This window comes from Pelophylax lessonae, assembly GCF_965119305.1.
Source record: "Pelophylax lessonae genome assembly, chromosome: 12".
NCBI lineage: Eukaryota > Metazoa > Chordata > Amphibia > Anura > Ranidae > Pelophylax > Pelophylax lessonae.
Window position 1 is genome coordinate 174,890,254 of NC_138779.1, and position 24,952 is coordinate 174,915,205.

A 24,952-nucleotide genomic window follows, 5' to 3' on the forward strand; every position below is an offset into this window, starting at 1 on the left:
GTCCTGGGATGAGGAGATAGGGGTCCTGGGATGAGGAGAGAGGGGGTCCTGGGATGAGGAGAGAGGGGTCCTGGGATGAGGAGAGAGGGGGTCCTGGGATGAGGAGATAGGGGGTCCTGGGATGAGGAGAGAGGGGGTCCTGGGATGAGGAGAGAGGGGTCCTGGGATGAGGAGAGAGGGGGTCCTGGGATGAGGAGATAGGGGGTCCTGGGATGAGGAGAGAGGGGGTCCTGGGATGAGGAGAGAGGGGTCCTGGGATGAGGAGAGAGGGGGTCCTGGGATGAGGAGAGAGGGGGTCCTGGGATGAGGAGAGAGGGGGTCCTGGGATGAGGAGAGGGGGGGTCCTGGGATGAGGAGATGGGGGTCCTGGGATGAGGAGAGAGGGGGTCCTGGGATGAGGAGAGAGGGGGTCCTGGGATGAGGAGAGAGGGGTCCTGGGATGAGGAGAGAGGGGGTCCTGGGATGAGGAGAGAGGGGTCCTGGGATGAGGAGAGAGGGGTCCTGGGATGAGGAGAGAGGGGTCCTGGGATGAGGAGAGAGGGGTCCTGGGATGAGGAAAGAGGGGGTCCTGGGATGAGGAGAGGGGGGGTCCTGGGATGAGGAGAGAGGGGTCCTGGGATGAGGAGAGAGGGGGTCCTGGGATGAGGAGAGAGGGGTCCTGGGATGAGGAGAGAGGGGGTCCTGGGATGAGGAGAGAGGGGTCCTGGGATGAGGAGAGAGGGGTCCTGGGATGAGGAGAGAGGGGGTCCTGGGATGAGGAGAGAGGGGGTCCTGGGATGAGGAGAGAGGGGGTCCTGGGATGAGGAGATGGGGGTCCTGGGATGAGGAGATGGGGGTCCTGGGATGAGGAGAGAGGGGGTCCTGGGATGAGGAGAGGGGGGGTCCTGGGATGAGGAGAGAGGGGTCCTGGGATGAGGAGAGAGGGGTCCTGGGATGAGGAGAGAGGGGGTCCTGGGATGAGGAGAGAGGGGTCCTGGGATGAGGAGAGAGGGGGTCCTGGGATGAGGAGAGAGGGGGTCCTGGGATGAGGAGAGAGGGGTCCTGGGATGAGGAGAGAGGGGTCCTGGGATGAGGATAGAGGGGGTCCTGGGATGAGGAGAGAGGGGGTCCTGGGATGAGGAGATGGGGGTCCTGGGATGAGGAGAGAGGGGTCCTGGGATGAGGAGAGAGGGGGTCCTGGGATGAGGAGAGAGGGGTCCTGGGATGAGGAGAGAGGGGTCCTGGGATGAGGAGAGAGGGGGTCCTGGGATGAGGAGATGGGGGTCCTGGGATGAGGAGAGAGGGGTCCTGGGATGAGGAGAGAGGGGGTCCTGGGATGAGGAGATGGGGGTCCTGGGATGAGGAGAGAGGGGTCCTGGGATGAGGAGAGAGGGGGTCCTGGGATGAGGAGATGGGGGTCCTGGGATGAGGAGAGAGGGGTCCTGGGATGAGGAGAGAGGGGGTCCTGGGATGAGGAGATGGGGGTCCTGGGATGAGGAGAGAGGGGGTCCTGGGATGAGTGGCAATCTGCACCTCTTTGATTTGGGGAGAAGGGGCGGTAAGAGAACATGTGCTGGGGGGTGCATTTAGAGGGGAGAGGTCAGAGTTGAAATCCCCTCACACCACCTCCTCACCTTCTAGCACAAGTCATCCCCCCTCCAAAAGCATCCCCCTAGCATATGCCCCCGTCCCCATCACTTCTCCATATGTGCATCCTTGTTATCTGTCCCCCTTCCGTATCCATAAACTATGTACAGTACATACCTCAGATAATCAGTGCAGCTCTTGAAGTTAATGTCCCTCCTCCCCGGCTACTCCTCCCCCTGTCTGTGTACTTCAGAGCCGTGGAGGAGGATCCTTGGTGAGCTCTGTGTACTGTGCAGGCATCAGTTGGGGGACAGATGTAAGTGTCAGCTGCTGCAGAGGGACGATCGCTGCGTGAGGGAGCCCAGGCACCCTGAAAGAGATGCAGGGAAGGTGTCCTGAGTGCCCACGCTAGTGTGTCTCTGTCAGGCCAGTTACCGGAGCTCAGTGCTGGAACTTGTTCTGGCACTGGGCTCCGGGATCATCACAGATGCTTTGGAAGGTAGGTGCCAGGAGCCTTTCATGGGGCCCCCTACTAGCCCCGGGCCCTCGGGCAGTGCCCGAGTGCCCTAATGGTCAGTCCGCCCCTGGGTCTGTGGTCAGTTGGGATAGTCCTCGAGGCGGTGTTTTGGGGGCTGGGGACAGAACCTAACTTAATGGTACCACAGACTCCAAAGTTGTGCTAGATGGTATCGTCAAGGATCTGCAACCATTCTTTGATCTGGATTGGTTTGACTGTTTTTATGTTTTATGTTATTTATAGTTTTGTTTAATAAAAGGCCGAACCAGCCATTTAATCCCAATGCTGAGCTAGTGTTGCCATTTAGGTAAAGGGGGTGGTGTTGGGTACTGAACCAGGTAATATGGTTAAACAGGTGGGATCTGAACAACCCTAGTCAAGACATGCCTGGAGCTTGAAGGAAATGATAAGCATAGGGCATACATGACAGGGTGGAAGGACAACCAGGCAGTAGGGGGTTAAATTAGTTGTTGGGATATGAGAGGTCAGGACTCTTACCTTATTGGCAGAGCAGACAAGGTCATGGGGAGGAGCAGGAGAGAGAGTAGTTGGAGGGGAGGAGTGAAGGGGCTTCACTTGCAGACTGGAGATCATAGGAGAAACGCCCCTCCCGTCTGCGCTGGTGATGCCGTTTTCTGTTGTTCTGGTAAGGAGGTTTGACGTTGCTGGTTAGGGTCTTTGACGAGGGTCCAAAACATGGTGTCAAACGATAAAATGGTGGGACCCATCTCAGGTATGGGGTCCTATGGTTGGTCTGGTTCAGTCTAGACCTACTGGGTAGTGTAAGGGGTCTGTGGTCAGTTAGGATAGTCCTCGAGGCTGGGGACAGAACCTAACTTAATGGTACCACAGACTCCAAAGTTGTGGGAGATGGTATCGTCAAGGATCTGCAACCATTCTTTGATCTGGATTGGTTTGACTGTTTTTATGTTATTTATGGTTTTGTTTAATAAAAGGCCGAACCGGCCATTTAATCCCAATGCCAAGTTAGTGCTGTCGTTTAAAGGTAAAGGGGGTGGTGTTGGGTACTGAACCAGGTAATATGGTTAAACAAGTGGGATCTGAACTACCGTAGTCATGCAGAAGCCCATATTTGTTATCCACAAAATTTCAATAATAAATAAAAATGTCTGGTGCACATTTTAGAATTATTGTGGATGTGAATTGTCACAACAAATCAATTTATTAGGAGGGAGCAAGAACCTTTAATCATACCCGGGATAAAAGCATGTACTGTATATCTTCAGGGGGACTATGCATATACTAATCTGCGCTCATTATTATTAGGAATTTGAATTCTGACAACAAAGTGTTAAGTTGGCAAACATTTCTTGTATTTTTGTATAATCCATTTAATAAATGGATTTAGGCACATGTAATATGTACTGTATTTATTGCTGAGACAAATTCTTCAAGGTGCTAAGCTCAAGATAATTGAGAAGTGAAGGCAAAGTGGCTGAATTATGATCATAGTTAGATCAAAGAGTCATAGGGCTATCGTCAATGGGAATGAGTCAGGAGGTAGCTGACATTCTGTAACCCAGGCTGGAAAAAAACACAGGGAAAATGTGTTTAACTGCTGAGGACAAGATTTCTGGTTCCTATCTGGAGAGCCACTTTTATGAAAAGTCTACATTAACTGTTATACAGGTAAACCAAATGATGTCTTTAGGCAGGTTTTCACTGCTGCACTTTGGTTTGGCTGCAGCGCAGTTGTACTCATGTTTTTCATGCGATTAATCCACAGTTTTCCATAGTCTTTCTATAAGGTCACGCATTTGTGGCACATTCTCTGAAAGTGCACCAAAGATGCACGTAAAAAAATACATCATTGATTGCTGTATTTTATTACAGATATAATACAATATTTGTTCATTGGATACATCCCTGAAGAAAAAAGAAACTAAAATGCATCAGCATTTCCTTCGCATAATTCATATACATCAACTATATTTTGTCAAAAAATCTTTGCATTTATGTACAAATGATGCCAATATGTAATTTCTATACGCCAGCAGGCCGCAGATTTTCTCTTTTTTACCTTTAATAGTTTTATGTATGTTGAATAAATAAATGTTAATGTTTTAAAACATATTTCATATGTGGTTGCATATGGGAGATATTTTCTTTGGTTTGAAGATGTATGTAGGTGGATGAAACTTTCTCCATGTTCCCCTCCTCATTGAGCACCAAGTGTGGGTCACATCAGTGTCGGCCTGTCTATAGGGGGCGCAGGGGCGCCGCCCCCCCCCCCCCCCAAAAAAAAGAAAAAAAAAGATTAAAAAAAAAAAACTTTAATTTTTTGCCCACTAGGGGCGCCGGACCTAGTGGTGGCTATGGGGGTTGAGGTTTTCCACCCCACGTGCGGCGAGCAGAGGCGCCGATTGGCGGTCTTCTGGGGGTCATCGGGGCGCCGAGCAATGCGCCCCGACACTCTACACTTTTGTGATGTCCTGGCTGTGTTTGGTCCAGACTCCAGCCTGGACCAATCACACAGGAGGACATCCCGGGTGACGTCACCTTCCCGCCCGCACCTTCCAGTCACAGCAGAGAGGAGAGCCGCGCGTGAGGATCGGAAGAAGAGTTCGTCTCCATCCAGTGAGTCTTCGCAGAGTCCGCTCCTCCGCATATAGTGTGTGAGTTCCCACCGCCACGGGCCGACTCAGCTCAGCAGCAGCAGCGCAGCACGCAGGTCAGGTCACTGTCCGGTGTCCGTGGACCGTGAGTGAGGTAACTTCATCAACTTAGTGATGCCTCAGGGCCCGGGGGGGTGGCTCACACATGTCACTGTCTGCTTTGAAGGGGGCACGCATGCACGCTGGTCTCTCTCCATTGATGCCTGCAGCCTTGTTATATAACGGGACTGGACTGGAGGCAGCAGGGAGGAGGAGGGGGATCTGGGATCAGAGGTGAGCAGAGGACACAGGGCTCATTCTTTCAAGTGGTACGATGTGGGTCAGCTTTCTCACTGAGAGAAGACAGGCAGGAGGAGCGCAGCAACTGTCAGAGTTCGACACCTGCCTGAAACCCTCCACATCCTGACCACTGCACCCCTGGCCTATCTATCTTCACCCCCCCCCCCCATGCTCACCTTCCTAACTGGGACTGAACAAGCCCCACTACCCACCACTGCCTAATTACCTGATGCTGGAGAGGTTCTCCACTGTCCTGTCTCTCAGCCCACCTCCTGTGATGCTGCCCATCTTCTGTGATGCTGCCCCCCACCTGTCCCTCTGCCCACCTCCTGTACCATGACCTGTGACATGCCTATACCATCACCTGTACCATGTCCTGTGCCATGCCTATACCATCTCCTGTACCATGACCTGTGACATGCCTGTACCATGACCTGTGCCATGCCTATACCATCTCCTGTACCATGACCTGTGACATGCCTGTACCATGACCTGTACCATGACCTGTGCCATGCCTATACCATCTCCTGTACCATGACCTGTGACATGCCTGTACCATGACCTGTGCCATGCCTGTACCATCACCTGTGCCATGACCTGTGCCATGCCCTTACCATGACCTATGCTATGCCTATACCATCTCCTGTACCATGACCTGTGAGTCTGTGACATGCCTGTACCATGACCTGAGCCATGCCTATACCATGATCTGTGCCATGTCTATACCATCATCTGTGCCATGCCTATACCATTACCTGTGCCATGCCTATACCATCACCTGTTCAATGCCTATACCATCATCTGTGCCATACCTGTGCCATGCCTGTACCATCACCTGTGCCATGGCCTGTACCATGCCCTTACCATGACCTGTGCCATGCCTATACCATCTCCTGTACCATGACCTGTGACATGTCTGTACCATGACCTGTGACATGCCTGTACCATGACCTGTGCCATGCCTATACCATCTCCTGTACCATGACCTGTGACATGCCTGTACCATGACCTGTGCCATGCCTGTACCATCACTTGTGCAATGACCTGTGCCATGCCCTTACCATCTCCTGTATCATGACCTGTGACATGCCTGTACCATGACCTGTGACATGCCTATACCATGACCTGTGCCATGCCTATACCATCATCTGTGCCATGCCTATACCATTACCTGTGCCATGCCTATACCATCACCTGTGCCATGCCTATACCATCATCTGTGCCATGCCTGTGCCATGCCTGTACCATCACCTGTGCCATGCCCTTACCATGACCTGTGCCATGCCTATACCATCTCCTGTACCATGACCTGTGACATGCCTGTACCATGACCTGTGACATGCCTGTACCATGACCTGTGCCATGCCTATACTATCACCTGTTCAATGCCTATACCATCATCTGTGCCATGCCTGTACCATCACCTGTGCCATGCCCTTACCATGACCTGTGCCATGCCTATACCATTTCCTGTACCATGACCTGTGACATGCCTATACCATCACCTGTGCCATGCCTGTACCATGACCTCAAAGTCACGCAATTTTTTACTGCATTTTTTGCTGCGAAGCAATACCTATTACATTTTTCTTTTTGCGCCCCCCCCCCCCCAAAAAAAAAAATTTGAGCACCAGTCGCCACTGAGTCACATAGGAGGTCTACCCTGGGGTGGGTTCTTCTAGGCTATGCTAGGCACCTACAGCAGGGTCACTCTCATGCACATGGGGTACCTTTGCTTGTGCTCAGCAATGCCCTGGGACAGGGTGGTATTAATTTTCAGGTTTAAATCAACCTTAAGGCAGACCTCTGATACAAAGCTGGCCATACACCTTATACACTTGAACTGACAACTGAACTCTAGTTGACTCTCTTTATGTTAATGTACACCACTACATAGTTACATAGTTACATAGTTACATAGTTAGTAAGGTTGAAAAAAGACATCAGTCCATCCAGTTCAACCTATGCATCCAGTTCAACCTATGAATGCGTGTGTGTGTTTGCTTTTAATCGTACATTGTATACCCCTGTATGTTGTGGTCTTTAAGGTGTCCATCTACTAGTTTCTTGAAACTATCGATGCTCCCCGCTGATACGACTGCCTGTGGAAGAGAATTCCACATCCTTACTGCTCTTACAGTGAAGAACCCCTTACGCACTTTAAGGTTAAACCGCCTTTCCTCTAGTTTTAGTGAGTGGCCATGTGTCTTATTGTACCTCCTTTCTCTGAATAGTTTGTTCCTTATGCTCGGGTCACCAGTACAGTATTTGTAGATTGATATCATATCCCCCCTCAATCGTCTTTTCTCCAGAGAGAAAAGGTTCAGTGCTTGTAGTCTTTCCTCATAGCTGATGTCCTCCATTCCCCTAATTATTTTTGTTGCCCTTCTCTGGACTTTCTCCAGTTCCAGCACATCCTTCCTGAGGACCGGTGCCCAGAACTGGACAGCATACTCCAGATGTGGCCGGACCAGAGTCTTGTAGAGTGGGAGAATAATCTCTTTATTGAGACTACTACTACTACCACTACTGTCACTGTTGCATTTAGGAGGGAAACACAGAGCCGATGCCCTCTCCACCTGTCCATAATGGCGCAGGACAAAGTGGGTCGGACCCAAGAATCCCGCTATGAAAATCCCAGGAAACATAATTATCTCTAACCCTCCTGGCTGGGGCAGCACTAAACGAAACTGCAATAGGCAACCTGGCTACATGCAGCATGCAGGACTTTTGTTGCACTTTCAGAAAATGCCCCAAAAATGTGCAACCTAATAGAAAGTCTATAGGAAACCGTGGGTTAACAGCACAAAAACCATGGTTACACCTGTGCTGCAGCCAAACTGCAGTGCAGCAGTGTGAAACTGGCATTACAGTATAAGAAAAAATAAAGAATCTCTAGCTGATAAAGATCGAATTCCTTGCAAAACCCGCATTAAAAGTTAGATACAGGATGTCAGTATTTAAAACTTATTTCTGGTGCAACACTGCAATCATGCACATTTTTCAAAGTTTTGTCTTTTTGAAAGTGCTGCTAGTACAGGGAAACTTAATGATCCCACCAGAAGTCTATGGAGCTCTTAATAATGCTACCTCTGCTGTGCTGAAATCCAAAGCAGTGTTGTCAGCCCTGCCTGAATTCTTCTATGAAGGAAAGGAAGAAAAAAGGAAGAGTTTATTTTCATAGAAAAAAAACTTCAACTGCCTGGCAATCTGTTGCGTGGGCATTGTTTGCATCAGTTATTCCATCTGAATCCAGTGCTAAAGTGTGCAGTTGTGACAAGTTTTATTGAGATGAATGAGTAGACAGTAAACGTTTTGACATGAGCACATTGCACTATTTGATGAGCAACCTTCGCAACTCACTGATTGGGTTCACTTGCTGCCTGCAATCACTCTTTAATGTTATTATTACTGCGTGTAGAAAAAAAAAGGTTATGACATTTGTTTCCTATTGACATCATTTCATGTATTTTTTTTTTTAACTCTCAATTTTAAGTGATTTTAAAGGAAAAAACATTTTGTAAAAGACTTAACTCTTTAGCAGTGATGTTTGCCATTCTGATACTGTTCCCTGACATCAACCAAGATCAGCACACAGTATAAAGTATAAATCCTCATTTGCACCACACAAATATTTTGAAATCACGGAAGCATTACACATTTAGACACACTTGATTTCTTGATAGGGGAGGATGGGGAGAGATTCTGCTTGATCACTATGAAAAACTATATGCCAAGACACTGTCCCTCAATATTAAAATATTAGAGAGAGAAACCCACCATTCTTTCTCCCTCAGGAGAAATAGGTGTAGAAGAATAGAGGGATTTGAGGTGCCAGGCATAAATTAACAAGTATACAATATTAAAATAAATTGTGTTAGTATACCAGATATTTAAAATAAATAACATCTTTAACAATACATTTCTCCAAATGATGTGTCTCACTAAGTACAGTCAATTACAACAGATGTAGATAATTTCTGATCTACGCATTTCGCCCAGACGTAGGGGCTTCCTCAGGATCCAAAAAAACAGTTGAATTAACACCACTTCAATCTTTAGCAAGAGCCATCAGAGCCTGGAGGATAGGATTACCACCAGGTGTGGTTGTCCAAAATAAGGTCCACCAAGAGGCAAAATAAAATCAGGGCAAATAGCAGCAGCATATGATCACAGACCCGTTCCTAGAGAGGAAGATATAGAAAAAAATGAGAGATCAAAAAACAAGAAAGCTTCCAAAAGACTCTTCCATAAACCAATTGATTGGAGGCTGATCGTGGACGGTGTGAGAGGATAGCTGCACTGGCTTGGCAGCTGGACGATCTATTGCGGCAATTCAACCTGAATTTATCCTCCTTGTGGGGACGATCTGGCTTCACTGCTGCCTATAGAGAGAGGTAGATTTGGGATTTTTGGACCCAATTTAATCCAATCAATTTGTTTATGGAAGAGCCATTTGGAAGCTTGCTCATTTTTTGATCTCTCATTTTTTTCTATATCTTCCTCTCTAGGAACTGGTCTGTGATCATATGCTGCTACTATTTGCCCTGATTTTATATTTGCCTCTTGGTGGACCTTACTTTGGACAACCACACCTGGTGGTAATCCTATCCTCCAGGCTCTGATGGCTCTTGCTAAAGAAGTGCTGTTATTTCAACTGTTTTTCGGATCCTGAGGAAGCCACTACGTCTAGGCGAAGCGCATAGATTCGGAATTATCTACATCTGTTGTAATTGACTACTTAGTGAGACACATCATTTGGAGAAATGTATTGTTAAAGGTGTTATTTATTTTTAATATCTGGTATACTAATAAAATGTATTTCTTTTACTAGTGTACAATTGATTTCTTGTACCAATGAAACTAATGAAATCGACTCCGATGCACTGGTCGGCGGCTCCGATAAGAAAGTTTATGTTGTACCTGCGCTATGGATTTTTGAATTCTGGGTTTTTTTGTGGTTAAAGCCGCCACCAACCAACCTCCGATTGCCGCCTGACACCCGCGATCGTTCCCTGCTGAGCAAGAAAAATGGTCAGCTGTTGTAAACACAGCTGACTGTTCTTCTCCCTGGAATGAGCACAGAGCTCCTGTGATCCTTCTATATGGGATCACAGGTCTCTATGATCATTTCACAAGCCCCCCCCACAGTTTGAGTCACTCCCCTAGGCTCACATTTAAACCCTTGATCACCCACAGTGTTAACCCCTTCCCTGCCCTTGTTATTATTACAGTAACAGTGCATATTTTTAGCACTGATTACTGTAGTAATGTCACTGGTCCCCCAAAAAGTGTCAAAAATGTCAGTTAGGGGTCCGATCTGTCCCACTAAAAATCGCAGATTGCCATTACTAGTAAAAAAAACCGATAAGAATGACATAAATCTTTCCCGTAGATAGTAAGCGCAATAACTTTTGCGCAACTTATTGCGATTTTTTTATCAGAAATATGCAGCAGAAAACAAATTGGCCTAAAATGTTAAAAAATGTTGATTTTTAAATTTTTTTTGAGAATGTTATATAGCAGAATGTGAAAAATATTGTTTTTTTTTTTTTCAGAATTGTCGCTTTTTTTGTTTATAGTGCAAAAACAAAAAAATCGCACAGGTGATCAAATACCACCAAAAGAAAGCTCTATTTGTGGGAAAAAAAGGACATCAATTTTATTTGGGTACAGCGTCGCACGACCACGCAATTGTCCGTTAAACTAACGCAGTGCCGAATCGTAAATATGGCCTGGTCATTAAAGGTGAAAATCTTCCGGCGGTTAAAGCCCTGCTTCTGTATATAGTTTGTAAACAATTGGTACAAATGGTCATATTTATTGGCTTCCTTCTTAGTAGTATCCAGGGTTGCCAACTGTCAATAAATGTATTGATAGTTCGTAAAAATCAGTGACCTTTACAACTGTTCATAAATATCAGGGGCTGATAATTTGTCATGCTGTGTTGGCTTTTGTAAGTGTAAACCAGCTAAATGACTTGTTATGTGTATTGTCAGTGTTTCCATTTAAAGCGGTTGTAAACTCTATAAAAAAAAAAAATTTAAAAAAAAAACCTGCAAGACAAAGGCATAATGAGCTAGTATGCATCGCATACTAGCCCATTATGTGTAACTTACCTTAAAACGAAGCCCCAACACGGACCCCCGGACATCGCTGCGGGCGCTGCCATGGTCCCTCATCGTCTCTTCCGGGTTCGGCGGCTCCGGCGCGCTGATTGGCCGGAAGAGACGGCTCCGGCGCGATGATTGGCCGGAGCCGCGATGACGTCACTCCCGCGCATGCGGGAGGGATTTTTCCGGCAAGCTCCCGGCAACTTAATTGAAGGTCCCCCGGACCTTCAGAGCGCATGCGCCGCTCGCGCGAGCGGCTGCATGCACTGTAAATATCTCCTAAACCGTGCCGGTTTAGGAGATATTATTTGTACCTACAGGTAAGCCTTATTATAGGCTTACCTGTAGGTAAAAGTGTCAAAAAGCGGGATACTACCGCTTTAATGCTGTTTTAGTGCCAGTTCACATTTCTGCCATGCGGGAACGCTGCGAATATACAGCGTGTTCCCGCATTGCATCCGCACCCCTGGCAGTTCACACTGCCATATGCGATACGCTGGGGGTGTCAATTGAAAGTTAACGACACTCCCAGATCAGATCGCATTTCGATCTGAAAGTTCGCACAGAATCAGATCACACTAGTGTGAACCACCATGCGATCTGATTTTGCTGAGGACCAAAAAAAGGGTCCGGTGCAAGTTGGGTGCGATTGCGGTGCAAATTCAGCCATACAGACTGTATGGCTGAATTTGCACAGCACAGAGATCGCATGTCATTTTAGGAGCAGTGCACTCCGAATTACATGCAATCTCTGTGATTGCAGAAATGTGAACCGGCACTAAATATCGACTGTCTTAGTTTTTAATAGGAGTTCAGTAACTTTTCAGGTTGTCAGCCAAAAATGTTCTCTGTCAGTAAATTTCCCATGTTTTGTAAGTAAAAAAATGCCTGGTGGAGGTTGACCACCCTTGTAGTAGTATCTAATGATAGGTAAGCTGCAATATATTATATTTTTGGGTTTGAGTCTAATACCCATCTGCCAGAATCTGTGGTTTTACACCCCTGCCACACTTCCACAAGAGTCCTATTTCATATGCTGCAGTATCTGTAATGTTGAAAAGGTCCAACAGGAAGCATACTCTTTGTAGTAAATGTGTCAAATAGACAGATATCAGGACTGAGGGGACAGATGAAAATTTCAAAGTCTATAGAAAGATAATGAGCTTGTAAATGATGGAAGCCACCTCTACAAAAAGTTAAAATATCTAAAATTAGTTGACTGGAACTAAAAGGAAATCTGTCATTAGAGAAATATGGACGGTGTCAATTTTGGCCCTCCCTTCTAAAACTGTTTTAAGCATTCAGGCTGTCAACCCAGTCCTCTTGCTTCACCAATCTGAGCACCACCCTGGAACAAACGTACAGACAGACTTGTATAAGGTACTCGAAACCCTTACTTGAGTAAAAGTACAAGTGCTCGATCAAAAAGTGACTTGAGTAGAAGTGGAAGTGCTCGATCAAAAAGTGACTTGAGTAGAAGTACTAAAGTATTCAACATTTTTTGTACTTAAGTATTGCAAGTAGTTTTTTTTTTTAAATTTTGCTACTCAGGTACTGAAAGTAAAAGTACCAGTAGTTTTGAAAAAAAAATGCAACTCAAGTACTGAAAGTAAAAATACCAGTACTGTGTTATGTAGTTATTAAAGAAAGAAGTCAAACGTTTGAACATCATATTGTTTTTTATTATTTCAAATGCAGCTTTTATTTATACATACAGTAGCTTTTATTTTCGTATGCGCTGATAATACACGTTTTGAGCTTCATGAAACCTGCCATCTACTGTTCTGGCAGTGGTAATTTTTATAATTGTAACGAGTAACTATGCAGCACCAAAATAAATATCAGAGTAGAAGTATTGAAATCATTGAAAAAATGTAGTGAAGTAAAAGTGGAAGTAGGAGAAAAAAATTATACTCTAGGAAAGTACAGATACCGCCTTTCGGTACTTAACCCCTTCCGTACCGCGTCATGTCAAATGACGTCGGCACAAATCCTTTCTCGATCCGGGCGGACGTCATATGACGGCGCCCGGATCTCCCCGCTACTGCGCGCCCCCGGGGGCGCGCAGCGCGGCGATCGGGGGTGAGGCTCGTCCCTCGGACTGAGCCCAACCCCGATCAAGGTAAACAGCCAATGAAATTGGCTGTTTACCACGTGATCGGCTGTGTCAATCACAGCCGATCACATGAGCGGCTCCAGCGCGAGCCGCTCGTTCCTTCCTTAATGCGCGCCCCCGGGGGCGCGCAGCGCGGCGATCGGGGACGAGGCTCGTCCCTCGGACAGAGTCGATCCCCGATCTAGGTAAAGAGCCAATGAAATTGGCTCTTTACCACGTGACCGGCTGTGTCCAATCACAGCCGGTCACAAATGTCATCAGAGAACACGGTAACTAGCTGTCACCGTGTTCTCCTCCTCACACACTGATCCTGTGTGAGGAGGAGATTGTGGTAACAGCTAGTTACCAAGTACAGTGCACCCCAAACACACTGATTGCCCCCCCCCCCAATAAAGAGCACCTGTCACTAGCCCATCAAAGTACCCGAGTACCTGTCACCAGCCCATCAGGTACTCTGATGACAGGTACTCGGGTACTCTGATGGGCTGATGACAGGTACTCGGGTACTCTGACGACAGGTACTCGGGTACTCTGACGACAGGTACTCGGGTACTCTGACCAAAGGTACTCGGGTACTCTGATGACAGGTACTCTGATGGGCTGGTGACAGGTACTCGGGTACTCTGATGACGGGTACTCGGGTACTCTGATGACAGGTACTCGGGTACTCTGATGACAGGTACTCGGGTACTCTGATGATGGGTACTCGGGTACTCTGATGACAGGTACTCGGGTACTCTGATGACAGGTACTCGGGTACGCTGATGACGGGTACTCGGGTACTCTGATGACAGGTACTCGGGTACGCTGATGACGGGTACTCGGATACTCTGATGATGGGTACTCGGATACTCTGATGACAGGTACTCGGGTACTCTGACGACAGGTACTCTGGTACTTTGAGTACCCGTCATCGGAGTACCCGAGTACCTGTCACCTACCCATCAGAGTACCCAAGTACCTGTCACCTACCCAACAGAGTACCCGAGTACCTTCCACCTGCTCATCAGAGTACCTGACACCTGAAGTACCCGAGTACTTGCCACCTGCTCATCATTACCCATCACTACTCATCAGTACTCATCAGTACCCATCAGTACCTATCACCTATTAGTATCAGTACTGATCATCAGTACCCATCATCAGTACAGTATCAGTATCACCTATCAGTATCAGTACTACTCATCAGTACCTATCACCTGCCTGTCACCTGCCCATAAGAGTACCCGAGTACCTGTCACCTGCCTATCGGAGTACTCGAGTACCTGCCACTTGCTCATCAGTACCAGAGTACCTGTCACCTGCCCAGCAAAGTACCCGAGTACCTGTCACCCTTCATACAGCCACCATGTCCAAGTCCAAAAAGGTTTATATACGTCGTCCGTTTAAACCTAAATACCGGTGTTATGGCAGCAGATAGCTGCCATAACCCTGGTATTATTTTAAACGGTGGACGGTTGGCTTTCCGATAAGGGTGGTCCCAGCGGCGGATTCGCCGCGGGATCACCCTTCCGGGGTGGCGAAAGAGGTGCCCCCCCCCCTCCCGCTGCATTCTGGTCCTTTTCCCCGTTTACCGGACCCGCCGGCAGCGGGGAAAACGATCCGGTCCCAGATCCTCACAGACAGGATGTCGAGTGAGGGCAAGCTTGCCCTCACTTGACTCTATGGTCTTGGAGGACCGGAGCTACGGCAAACGTCATTGCCTAGCAACCAGTTTAAAGGTCCCTTTTTTTTTTTCATTTTATTTAATTATTTTTTAATTTTTTTTTTTTTATTTTTTCTATCTTTTAGTGTACTTGTGAGATCTGAGGACTTTTTGACCCCAGATCTCACAAAAAAGAGGTCCTGTCGTGCCTATTTCTATTACAAGTAATGTTTACATTTCTTGTAATAGAAATAAAAATGATCAATTTTTTTTTTTTTTTTTTAAAAAACAGTGTAAAAATAAAAAATAATAAATAAAATAAATAGTAAAAAAAAAAAAAAAAAAAATTAAAGCGCCCTGTCCCCGCGAGCTCGCGCGCAGAAGCGAACGCATACGGAAACCCCGCCCACATATGTAAACAGTGTTCAAACTACACATGTGAGGTATCGTCGCGATCGTTAGAGCAAGAGCAATAATTTGAGCCCTAGACCTCCTCTATAACTCTAAGATAGCAACCTGTAGAAATTTTTAAAATGTCGCCTATGGGGATTTTTAAGTACCAAAGTTTGTCACCATTCTGTGAGCGTGCGCAATTTTGAAGCATGACATGTTGGGTATCTATTTACTCGGCGTAACATTATCTTTCACATTATGGAAAACAATTGGGCTAACTTTACTGTTTTCTTATTTTTTAATTAAAAAAAGTGATTTTTTTCCCAAAAAAATGCGTTTGGAAGACCGCTGCGCAAATACGGTGTGATAAAAAATATTGCAATAATCTCCATTTTATTCTCTAGGGTCTCTGTTAAAAAAAAATATATAATGTTTTGGGGTTCTAAGTAGTTTTCTAGCAAAAACAACTGATTTTATCTTGTAAACACCAAATGTCAAAAATAGGCCTAGGCAAGTGGCTAGGATGCATGATGATGCTCCTTGGATGTTTAGGCCCCTCTATATGGCTAGGCTGTGAAAAAGTCTCACACATGTGGTATTGCCATACTCAGGAGGAGTGGCAGAATGTATTTTGGGGTGTCATTTTTGCTATGTACATGCTATGTGTTAGGAATATTCTATAAATTTACAACTTTGTGTAAAAAAAATTTTTTTTCATTTTTTTCCCACATTTTCCAAAAACTTGTGGAAAAAAATGACATGTTCAAAGGACCCATAATGCCTCATAGAATATACGTTGGAGTGTTTGCTTTCCAAAATGGGGTAATTTTGTGGACTTTTCCATTGTATTGGTGCTCTAGGGCCTTGAAAAGTGTGATAGGTAGTAAGAAAGTTTTATGTGTATTTATGCTCCTAAAACGCCTTATGGTGCTACTTGGACGTGGAGTCTCTTTTTGTGGCCAGGCTGTGTAAAAGTCTCACACATGTGGTATCACCATACTCAGAAGGAGTAGCAGAATGAATTTTGGGGTGTCATTTTTGCTGTGTACATGCTATGTGTTAGAAATAGCTTATAAATTGACAACGTTTTGGGAAAAAAAAGAAAAAAAAATGTTTTCTTCATTTTCCCAAGAATTGTGGGAAAAAATTATAACTTCAAAAAACTCACCATGCCTCTTACTAAATACCTTGGACTGTCTACTTTACAAAAAGGGGTCATTTGGGGGGTATTTGTACTGTCCTGACATTTCAGGGCCTCAAGAAAGGAGATAGGCCATCAGTACATCTGGTGTGATAAATTTTCAGTAATTGGTACCATAGCTTCTAGACTCAATAAATTTCACACAGACTAAATAATATACACTAATTTGGGTTAATTTTACCAGAGATATGTAGCAGTATAAATTTTGGCCCAAATGTATGAAGAAAAATTAATTTTTTGCAAAATTTTATAATAGAAACTAAAAAAAAGTGTTTTTTTTGCAAAATTTTTGCTCTTTTTTTGCTTATATCACGAAAAAAAAAAACCCCAGTTGTGATCAAATACCACCAAAAGAAAGCTCTATTTGTGTGAAAAAAATTATAAAAATGTTGTTTGGTTACAGTGTAGCATGACTGAGCAATTGTCATTCAAAGTGTGAGAGTGCTGAAAGCTGAAAATTGGTCTGGGCAGGAAGGGGGTCTAACTGCTCTGTATGGAAGCGGTTAAGTACAGTAGTGAAGTAGTTCTACTTAGTTACTATACATCTCTGCGTACAGATGAAGACTTCTGACTTCAATCTGATTTTCTTAATCTGCACACTAGTAAGGGTCAGATTCGGCAAGTATTAAAGCCAGAAACAAAGAGAAAAACATAATTAGAAAAATAAACATAAAAATAAAAAGTCAGTTAAATAAAGTACTGTGTTTTATATGAAAAAGCTTAGCATGTTTAAAAGTTCAGTGGTTTTAAAATAGGAGTTTTACATGGCAACTCATCTCGAAAGTATAAATTAATGTAAAAAGACACATCCTGTATGACTTCTCAGTCTAGGCAAGGCAACAATAATCTTATAAAAAAAAAGTATACAAAATATTAGTCATGTGCAAAGTTAATTGGCATCTATGTAAGTTTGCCTGAGCTGCACAATGACTTCCAATGACGTCATCCCCTCCTGACCTCCTCCTGTTCTGCTCCTGGTCAGGCAGCAGCATATAAGGAGGCACTAGCACAGCTACAACCCAGGCAAGCAGGACAAAGCTTTATTCAAGAGCACTTATTCATTGGAGTGCATCCTGTGGCAGAATAACCAAACAGAACATCCGAGGACATACACACAGCTTAGAAATAAAGGTAAGCGTGAATCTTTTACCTTCTCCCTACCTGCTAAAACTTTTAGAATATTTTCTGTACATTTGTAACATTTACATATAGCTTATATCAAGAGAAATATTTTTAAAGACCATTAATACATTTTAAAAATATATTTAATTCCTGCTTAATTTTAATACAATTCAAACTTTTTTTTTATTAGAAATATACATATAACAGTTAATGTTATTATTTTAAAATAGCCATATAACGAAATCTGATTTAAAAGAAATTACACTTTGAATGTTTTATTTTGCCATTACATATATTCTTTCAATAAATAATTTAGCATTATTGTGCTGATTTAATTTAAATTAATAGTAGTTACACATTAAAAAGACATATTTTGTCCATTAAAGTTATTAAAACTCAGACACACACACACACACACACACACATACACACACACACATTACAAGTAATTACTAAACTGGCTTTGGCGGGCATGGACTTGCAAATTATGTTGGCTTCTTTTCTGATGCAATATAATATAGGGGTTGCAGCGTGCTCTGATATACAGCCTGAGCCTGTCTCCAGGCAATATAATCCTTACAGTTCACAGCGGGGCTCCTCAGTGCTTTCCAAAGTGCTAGATTGTACTCTATATGAATTGAGAACTGCAATAGTACATGTGTTCACTGGAGTAATGGAGAAGTAAAAAAAACAAGAGCGAAGTACTGACAGTAAAAAGATGCCACCCTAAATTCTCTTTATCCTTAGATGGAAAATGAAACATAAAATGATACTGACAGAATATGGGTAACACCTCCACTTAATCACTGTTATAGTAAGCCCCCTAGTAGATATTATGTTTTCATTAGTTAGAAATGTATGCAAATATAAAATTAATTTCAGACTAGTAAAATAATAGACTTATATTCCAGCCACACGTATTAACAGACATCATACTAGCTACCTCTCGGCATTAGCTGAAACTGTTTGAAATTGTAGATTGTATTGACCATCCAAGGAATGCTAAGGTGTAAAATGTATTTAAAGAAGGTTGGATGAGGTCAATTTCGTTAGTAGTAAGCCTAAGCCTACATACTGTGGTTTAGTACATCGCTTAGACAGCAATTTCCTATTTTAAGCTGTGTAATAATATAGCAGAGAAGTATATCTCATCTCTATTAAGTAATACACCACATTAATAGTCTAAACTAATTCTTTTTATTAAGATTAAAGTGTGGTAGTCTTAATACCAATAATAGCTTCAATTAATGACTGGGTGACCTTAGTTTAAATAAGTCTGTGCATAAAACGATGAGAAAATAGTCATATCACGAGAAAGCCTCCTTATTTCATTATTTTAGAAGCTTAAGCTTGATATAACTCAGCAAATTAATATTATATTATTCCAAAACCCTTTACATGGATTTTTATAGTTCTTTGTGTTGTTAAAGATAATCAATATACATTAGTTTAATACTAATATAGCATAAAATGCAGTCATGTATATTCCAGGCTGTACAAAGCGCAACTTATTTTTCTTGTCTAAAATTGAGTTTTTGCCATTACAAGCTTTCGTTTGTCATGCTGTCCTATCCAAATCTCATAATGTCTAGAAACTACGAGCTCATACATTTACAAAAATATTAAAGCTGTTCAAAAAGATATAATGAAATTTAATTGAACTCATAAATTCCCAAACAGGGCATCATACAAACTGTCATACTTCTCATAATCAGTTGGTCTAGCAGTTTTTAGCATCCTAAGAGCCTGTGTTGGTGGGCTTTGATCTTGTGTTGATGAACTCAGTTGGACATCTGTTTGAGATGTTTCGGAGTTCATTTAGAATTCACTGACAGATATACAACTGTCATCAAATATCTCCTTCTGTACTGTATTTTACCTGTTTTAAGTAGATTTTGTAAAGTTATAGCCTTACATGTGACAGCAAAACTCATTCAAAGTGAACAAAACCCTATCCACACAGGCTCTTAGACAGTTACCAAGTGTATCACTTATGCCAGCTACTGAATGGTCTACTGAATGGTCACTGCTTTTTGTAAAACCTTCCCCCCAGCTTTTACCACTGCAGCTGTACCTCATCCTCCGGCCCCTGCACCACACCTGTACACCAACTCCTGCTCTTACAAGAAATGTCTAACGCCCATCATATCCTCCTTCTCTCAGCACATGTTCTGACTTCACTCACAACACATGTCTCAGAACTTGCTGTCACCATACCAATGCACATATTGTATGCTCTCCTCCACTACATTGATGTGCCCTTTCATATTCAGACTGTTTAATGAACAGGCACACTTGTGATAGAGTTTTATTTTAAAGAAAATGTTGGATAGGTGTTTGTCATGCCTAACATGGCAAGCAAACTAAATGATGATTACCAGTCTCAACAGAATTTGTCCTGGCTTTGCCATGAAGTACCTTACACACTCCGTGGGGCAAGGCTTAGGGGGAGTCAAATTTTAGAACATTTAATAGTGTTTTGACAGACAGTTATGCTGTGCTGTTTTGCTGCATGCTATGCTTTCTTTAGTAAAAAATATTTAATATTTAACACTGAACTGTAAGTGCCGGTTCACACTACGTCGCTCCGACTTAGGGGGCGACCTGTGAAGTCGTGTGCAGCGCGACTTCGGCGCGACTTGCACGGACTTCATAAAATGAATGTCTATGCAAGTCGCTCCAGGTCGCCCCAAAGTAGTACAGGACCCTTTTTCTAAGTCGGAGCGACTTGTGTCGCTCTTATTAGAACCGGTCCTGTACTACACTATGGGACGTGACGGTGCACGACTTGTCAGGCTGACCAAGTCGCCTGACAAGTCGTACCAGTGTGAATGGAGACTAACAGTGTATTTGTATATCCAGCATGTTACAAAGTAACAGATTTGTTCAAAAACGGCTAATATTGAAGCTTTGATAAAATGGCTTACCTGACATAATCCTACAACTTGATTTACTTGCCACTGGGAAGGCTTTGCAACCACAAATTTCTAATTTAGTTGTTACTTTTGCAAATTCTGTTAACATCTTGTATGTCAGTTTGTAAACAAGGTATAAGAAAACCATTTACTATATTGGCTAATGGATCTTAGGCCTTTCTTGGTCATCTTGTTCTTAGTCTACTTTGTCAAGCAGCCAAGCTGTTCTAAGAGAAAATGAAATTTGGCATAAGCCTTTTCAAAACAATATAAATATAGACCAAATGAAGGAAGTTGGCTGGACATTGTAAGACCTGTCTAATATTAACACTATGCTTTTTCCTCTCTAGCACTTATGGCTCGACGTGAATGTCTTGCGTTGTTTTTCCTTGTGATGACCTTCCACGTCTGCAACTCCATTTGGATGGACCACAAAGTCAGGTAAACATACAGCCTAGCCACAAAGATCTTTTAATGCTTTTAAAAGAGGGGCTTTTGATGAGAAATATACCAAATGTGAACTGCAAAATTTCACCAGACTGTGTTACAGTTTTCTCTGTTGACGGGGTTTGCACTTGCAGCAGTTGGCTTTTCCAACTTTTTCTTAAAATAGACTGTCAATTCATGCAACATCCATTTTAAGGTTCCTCTCAATTGGTAATATGACAGGAAAATTATTCAATATACAGTACATATAAACCAAACAAATGGACACCAAACAAAATGTACAGTACATATGTAAATATACAGTAAATATAAACCAAACAAAAGGGCGCCAAACAAATGTTTAAGAGTCCAGGGCCTTTAAATATAAAATTGATTCATAAAAGATAAAAAAACCAATGCATTTTCCGGGGCTAAACATACTTCCCGTTCAACAGGGGTTAGGAATTTTGAATGTGCTTAAATGGACTCAGGTCAGTAGATGCCAAATAGATCTGCACTACGAATTACTGCTTGGAACAGTTTCAGAAGAGCAGGTTAAGCCAGTGTCAGTGAATGCAGCAAATTCCTAGTGTGTTTGGTCCCCCAAGACACGTTAGTATTTTTTTCTATAAATCAATTTTATCATTGAAAACTTTGGACATTTGCATGTTTGCCATTCTGATTGGATTGTATGTACTGGGTTCTCAACTCTAAGTCCTTACCCTGTTCCTCAGTTGGATCCCCATTATGTAAAGCACTGGCAATAAGGAGCTAGTGTGCCCACTGACCTGTAGAGAACCTGAATCCAGTGCCCCATTTGTTCTTGCATTAGGTCATTAGTCAGTGGCAGTGACTTTATGACAGAAGAACATATAACATTGCTAGGTAGAGATGGCCATTTAAGGCCACGTCAGTTCAGTAACAGATAGAAGAAGCAAGATGCTAAGTTAACTATATATATATATAACACTAAATACTAAACCAAACTCCGACAATGAAGATATATAATAATTATAACTAATAAATATGTATCTCTTTTACAGACATATGCCTCCGCCTGTGGTGTCCTTCTTGGAAAAGTTAGGAGGCCTTTCAAAACAGAGGCTTGTAAGAGATGAGAGAAATGCTGACAATTATGCTATGGAGGAGTCTAAAGACAATTCAAATGCAGAGAACCTTCAGGATAATAATCAGAACACGCTAAGGTAATTAAAAATGCTTACCTACATGCACATATATAATACTAGTCCAAGATTGGGGATATTATAAACAATGCAGAACTTTCTTAGGTGGTACTTCCTACAGGAGATTAGTGCGGAGGGTATATGCAGGAGAGGGGGTTCAGAGGGTAAAAAGGCAGCAGTGTGTGTAGCAGAGGAGTACAGAGGGTTTGATAGTGAAAGTATGCACAAGAGAGGTGTGTGAACAGTAGGACACTGGGCAGTATGCGCAAGAGAGGAGTGTGGAGGGAATGACAGTGGCTAATATGTTAGGGTAAGGAGTGTTGAGGATATGAAGGTAACAGTATGTAAAGGAGAGGAGTGTGAACAAAATGTCAGCAGTCTGTATGTGCAGGAGAGCATTGTGTAGTAAAAACACAAAAATTAGCCCCACTGTTGTATTACTTGAACTGAGTTTAAAGTATATGAACCTTTATTTTTCAGCTACCATAGAGAAAAACGGTATGCTCCATCAGTCAATGCCCGTGGTTGTCACTTAGGCACTTGTCAGATCCAGAATTTAGCCAACATGCTATATCGCCTTGGAAAGAACAACTACAAAGATGGCTCCAACAGAGACACCAAGGATCCATTAGGATATGGTAGAAGGCGCCGCCGATCCTTAGTTTATATTAAAGACAGAACTGATTCAACTAAAATTTTACAGACCACATAGATCCTGGTTGACTTTTTAAGCTTACTCCACAATTCAAGGAAGACTAATCATGGAAATGAATATTACATAGAGCTGAATTTGTGGACTTTACGGTGTCCTGTGGAGCAAAACCAAGAGCAAGTCTTGAAGATGGGTTTCTGGGTTGTCAGGTGGCGAGCTAAAACAGAACCTGCAGAGGCCACAATTGTGTAGTGATGCACCTGTTTTTAATAGAAGGAACTGAGATTTGTGCACTGATTTCCACGTTAGTAAAACTTTACCCTCCCCTCACACAAAGTGAAACGACTATGCCAGGAGTATGCTTTTCAACAGTAATAATGTAATGTGCTTTACAGCTACTGTGTATCTCTGTGTGCCAAGAATAATATTATAAAGTTATATTTAGCGTGACGTCAATGTTATGCTTTGCAGTTCTTGTAGATGGTAGTGTGTCTACCGGATGCAGGTGGAATGATAAGGGAACAATTGCACTTGCGTGGCCCAGTGTTTTTAGGCTTGCTAAGGAGGGAGGAAGATGTTTACGTAAAGCTTAGATCTCCATTCCAAACAAAATACTTCCTCCTGTTCTACCTCTTGTAGTAAGGTCACAAGTGACGAGTATTTTTTCCTTTGCACTAGATATTAGAAGAAAAATACTTGCACAACAACAGATGTTCAGTGTGTACGTCTCCAGTGGCACATATTAGATTGACATATTTTGCCAGACCAATATTTTAAAGCCACCCATTAAAGCATCTGAAATCCCAGAAATATAATTTAACCATATAATGGTCTGAAGGGTGAGTGTTACAGGAAACCTCCTCTCAAAATGAATAATTTACAAAAAAAAAAAAAAATTTTTAATATTTTACAAGTTCTCTTATGGCTTTTCCAACATGGAAAAAGACAACTCAGAATAAGATGGGCATTTATTTCCACAACAGCCAAAGAGCCAAAGGCAGGCACTAAGTAGAAAACTCAGCAAAGCACTGCATGGAAGTTTTCTGTATCCTTATATCACATTTTCTGCTAAAAGGGAGATTGTAAAAAATATTTCAGATGTAAATATATTATATACACACACTCCAGATATTTAAAGTTTTTACAATTTATTTGTAAGTATTTTTAATTTAATAAGTTATATTTTTGTCAGGTATTGAAGATTTTTATACACATATTATGTGATGACACGTGGGAAATTTTCTGTACTTTGTGAACTGATTAAAAGCAAGTTTATTCATATCCAAGTGGGTTGTGCTGTATCTATAAACACATACTGTACTTTTTATTCTTCAATGTGTTCAAAAACCACAGACAGAACAATTATCAATATCTACACGTTTGTAGATTTATTATTTTTACAAGAATATATAATTGTGAGATGCAACTGGATAATGTATATTGCATATTACGTTTTGCCATTTTTCATTCAACTGCAGCTATTCCATAAAAGTGGCTTTCATAATGAACTTTACCCAATGTGAATGAAAAAATCTGAGGTCTTTGGTGGCCAAGTGATTCAGCATCCTACCCACCTTCATCTAGTTACACTTATTTCTGAAAATGCTGTAACTCTCTTTATGCTAGTGAAATGGTACAATGATGAACTGGCATTATCAGGCTTGTTCAATTAAACAGTGCAAAGAGTTCTAAGTGCAAAGCGCATCAACCCATATTAACCAAAAAAAAAAAACTAAGACGTCTATGTTCCTTGCACTGGTCATACTGTATGTCCTGGTATTATTGACAATTATTGAATATTAGCTCTCATTTTCACCGAGGGTTTCTATAATAATACAGGTGGCAATACATCCCTTCCACTCGGCAGAAGTAAAAATAAACTTTTCTAAGTAGTAAAATGTGATATGCTGATGTCATTGTTACTAATACCTGATACACAAAAATGCCTCAAGCAAGATTGTATTCTTTCGAGCATCATATACTGACATTGGTAAAGTGGGTAGAGGGGGTAAATGTCCTTGAATCAAAGTTCTATTTGTTCACTCTACTGTACCAGTTGCACCACTGTTTTTCATTTTTAGGGGTGAGGATATATGTATACCAATAGAAATATTAGGAAGTCTAAATATAAATAAAAAAATGAAAATTAGGCTTTCTTCATTTCAGCCAATAAAAATATATCTTTAA

At 42.7% G+C, this 24,952-nt stretch overlaps 2 protein-coding genes across 2 annotated transcripts in view; both read left to right on the plus strand.

Moving 5' to 3' along the window:
• Positions 1–24,952, plus strand: part of LOC309568417 (sodium-dependent neutral amino acid transporter B(0)AT2-like) — a 500,552-nt gene that overhangs the window by 229,665 nt on the left and 245,935 nt on the right. The window lies entirely within an intron of this gene.
• Positions 17,456–23,512, plus strand: LOC309568814 (uncharacterized protein). Its single transcript, XM_082274601.1, has 4 exons — positions 17,456–17,597; positions 20,854–20,944; positions 21,973–22,134; positions 22,594–23,512. Exons 2-4 carry the CDS (start codon positions 20,859–20,861, stop codon positions 22,823–22,825), a joined length of 480 nt encoding a protein of 159 aa, XP_082130727.1. The 5' UTR covers positions 17,456–17,597; positions 20,854–20,858; the 3' UTR covers positions 22,826–23,512.

Bases quoted from the DNA above. Each gene is read 5' to 3' on its own strand.
- LOC309568814 (XM_082274601.1), top strand. From the start codon at position 20,859: ATGGCTCGACGTGAATGTCTTGCGTTGTTTTTCCTTGTGATGACCTTC. The intron at 20,945-21,972 runs GTAAACATACAG...TCTCTTTTACAG, and splicing joins TGGATGGACCACAAAGTCAG to ACATATGCCTCCGCCTGTGG. The intron at 22,135-22,593 runs GTAATTAAAAAT...TTTATTTTTCAG, and splicing joins AATAATCAGAACACGCTAAG to CTACCATAGAGAAAAACGGT.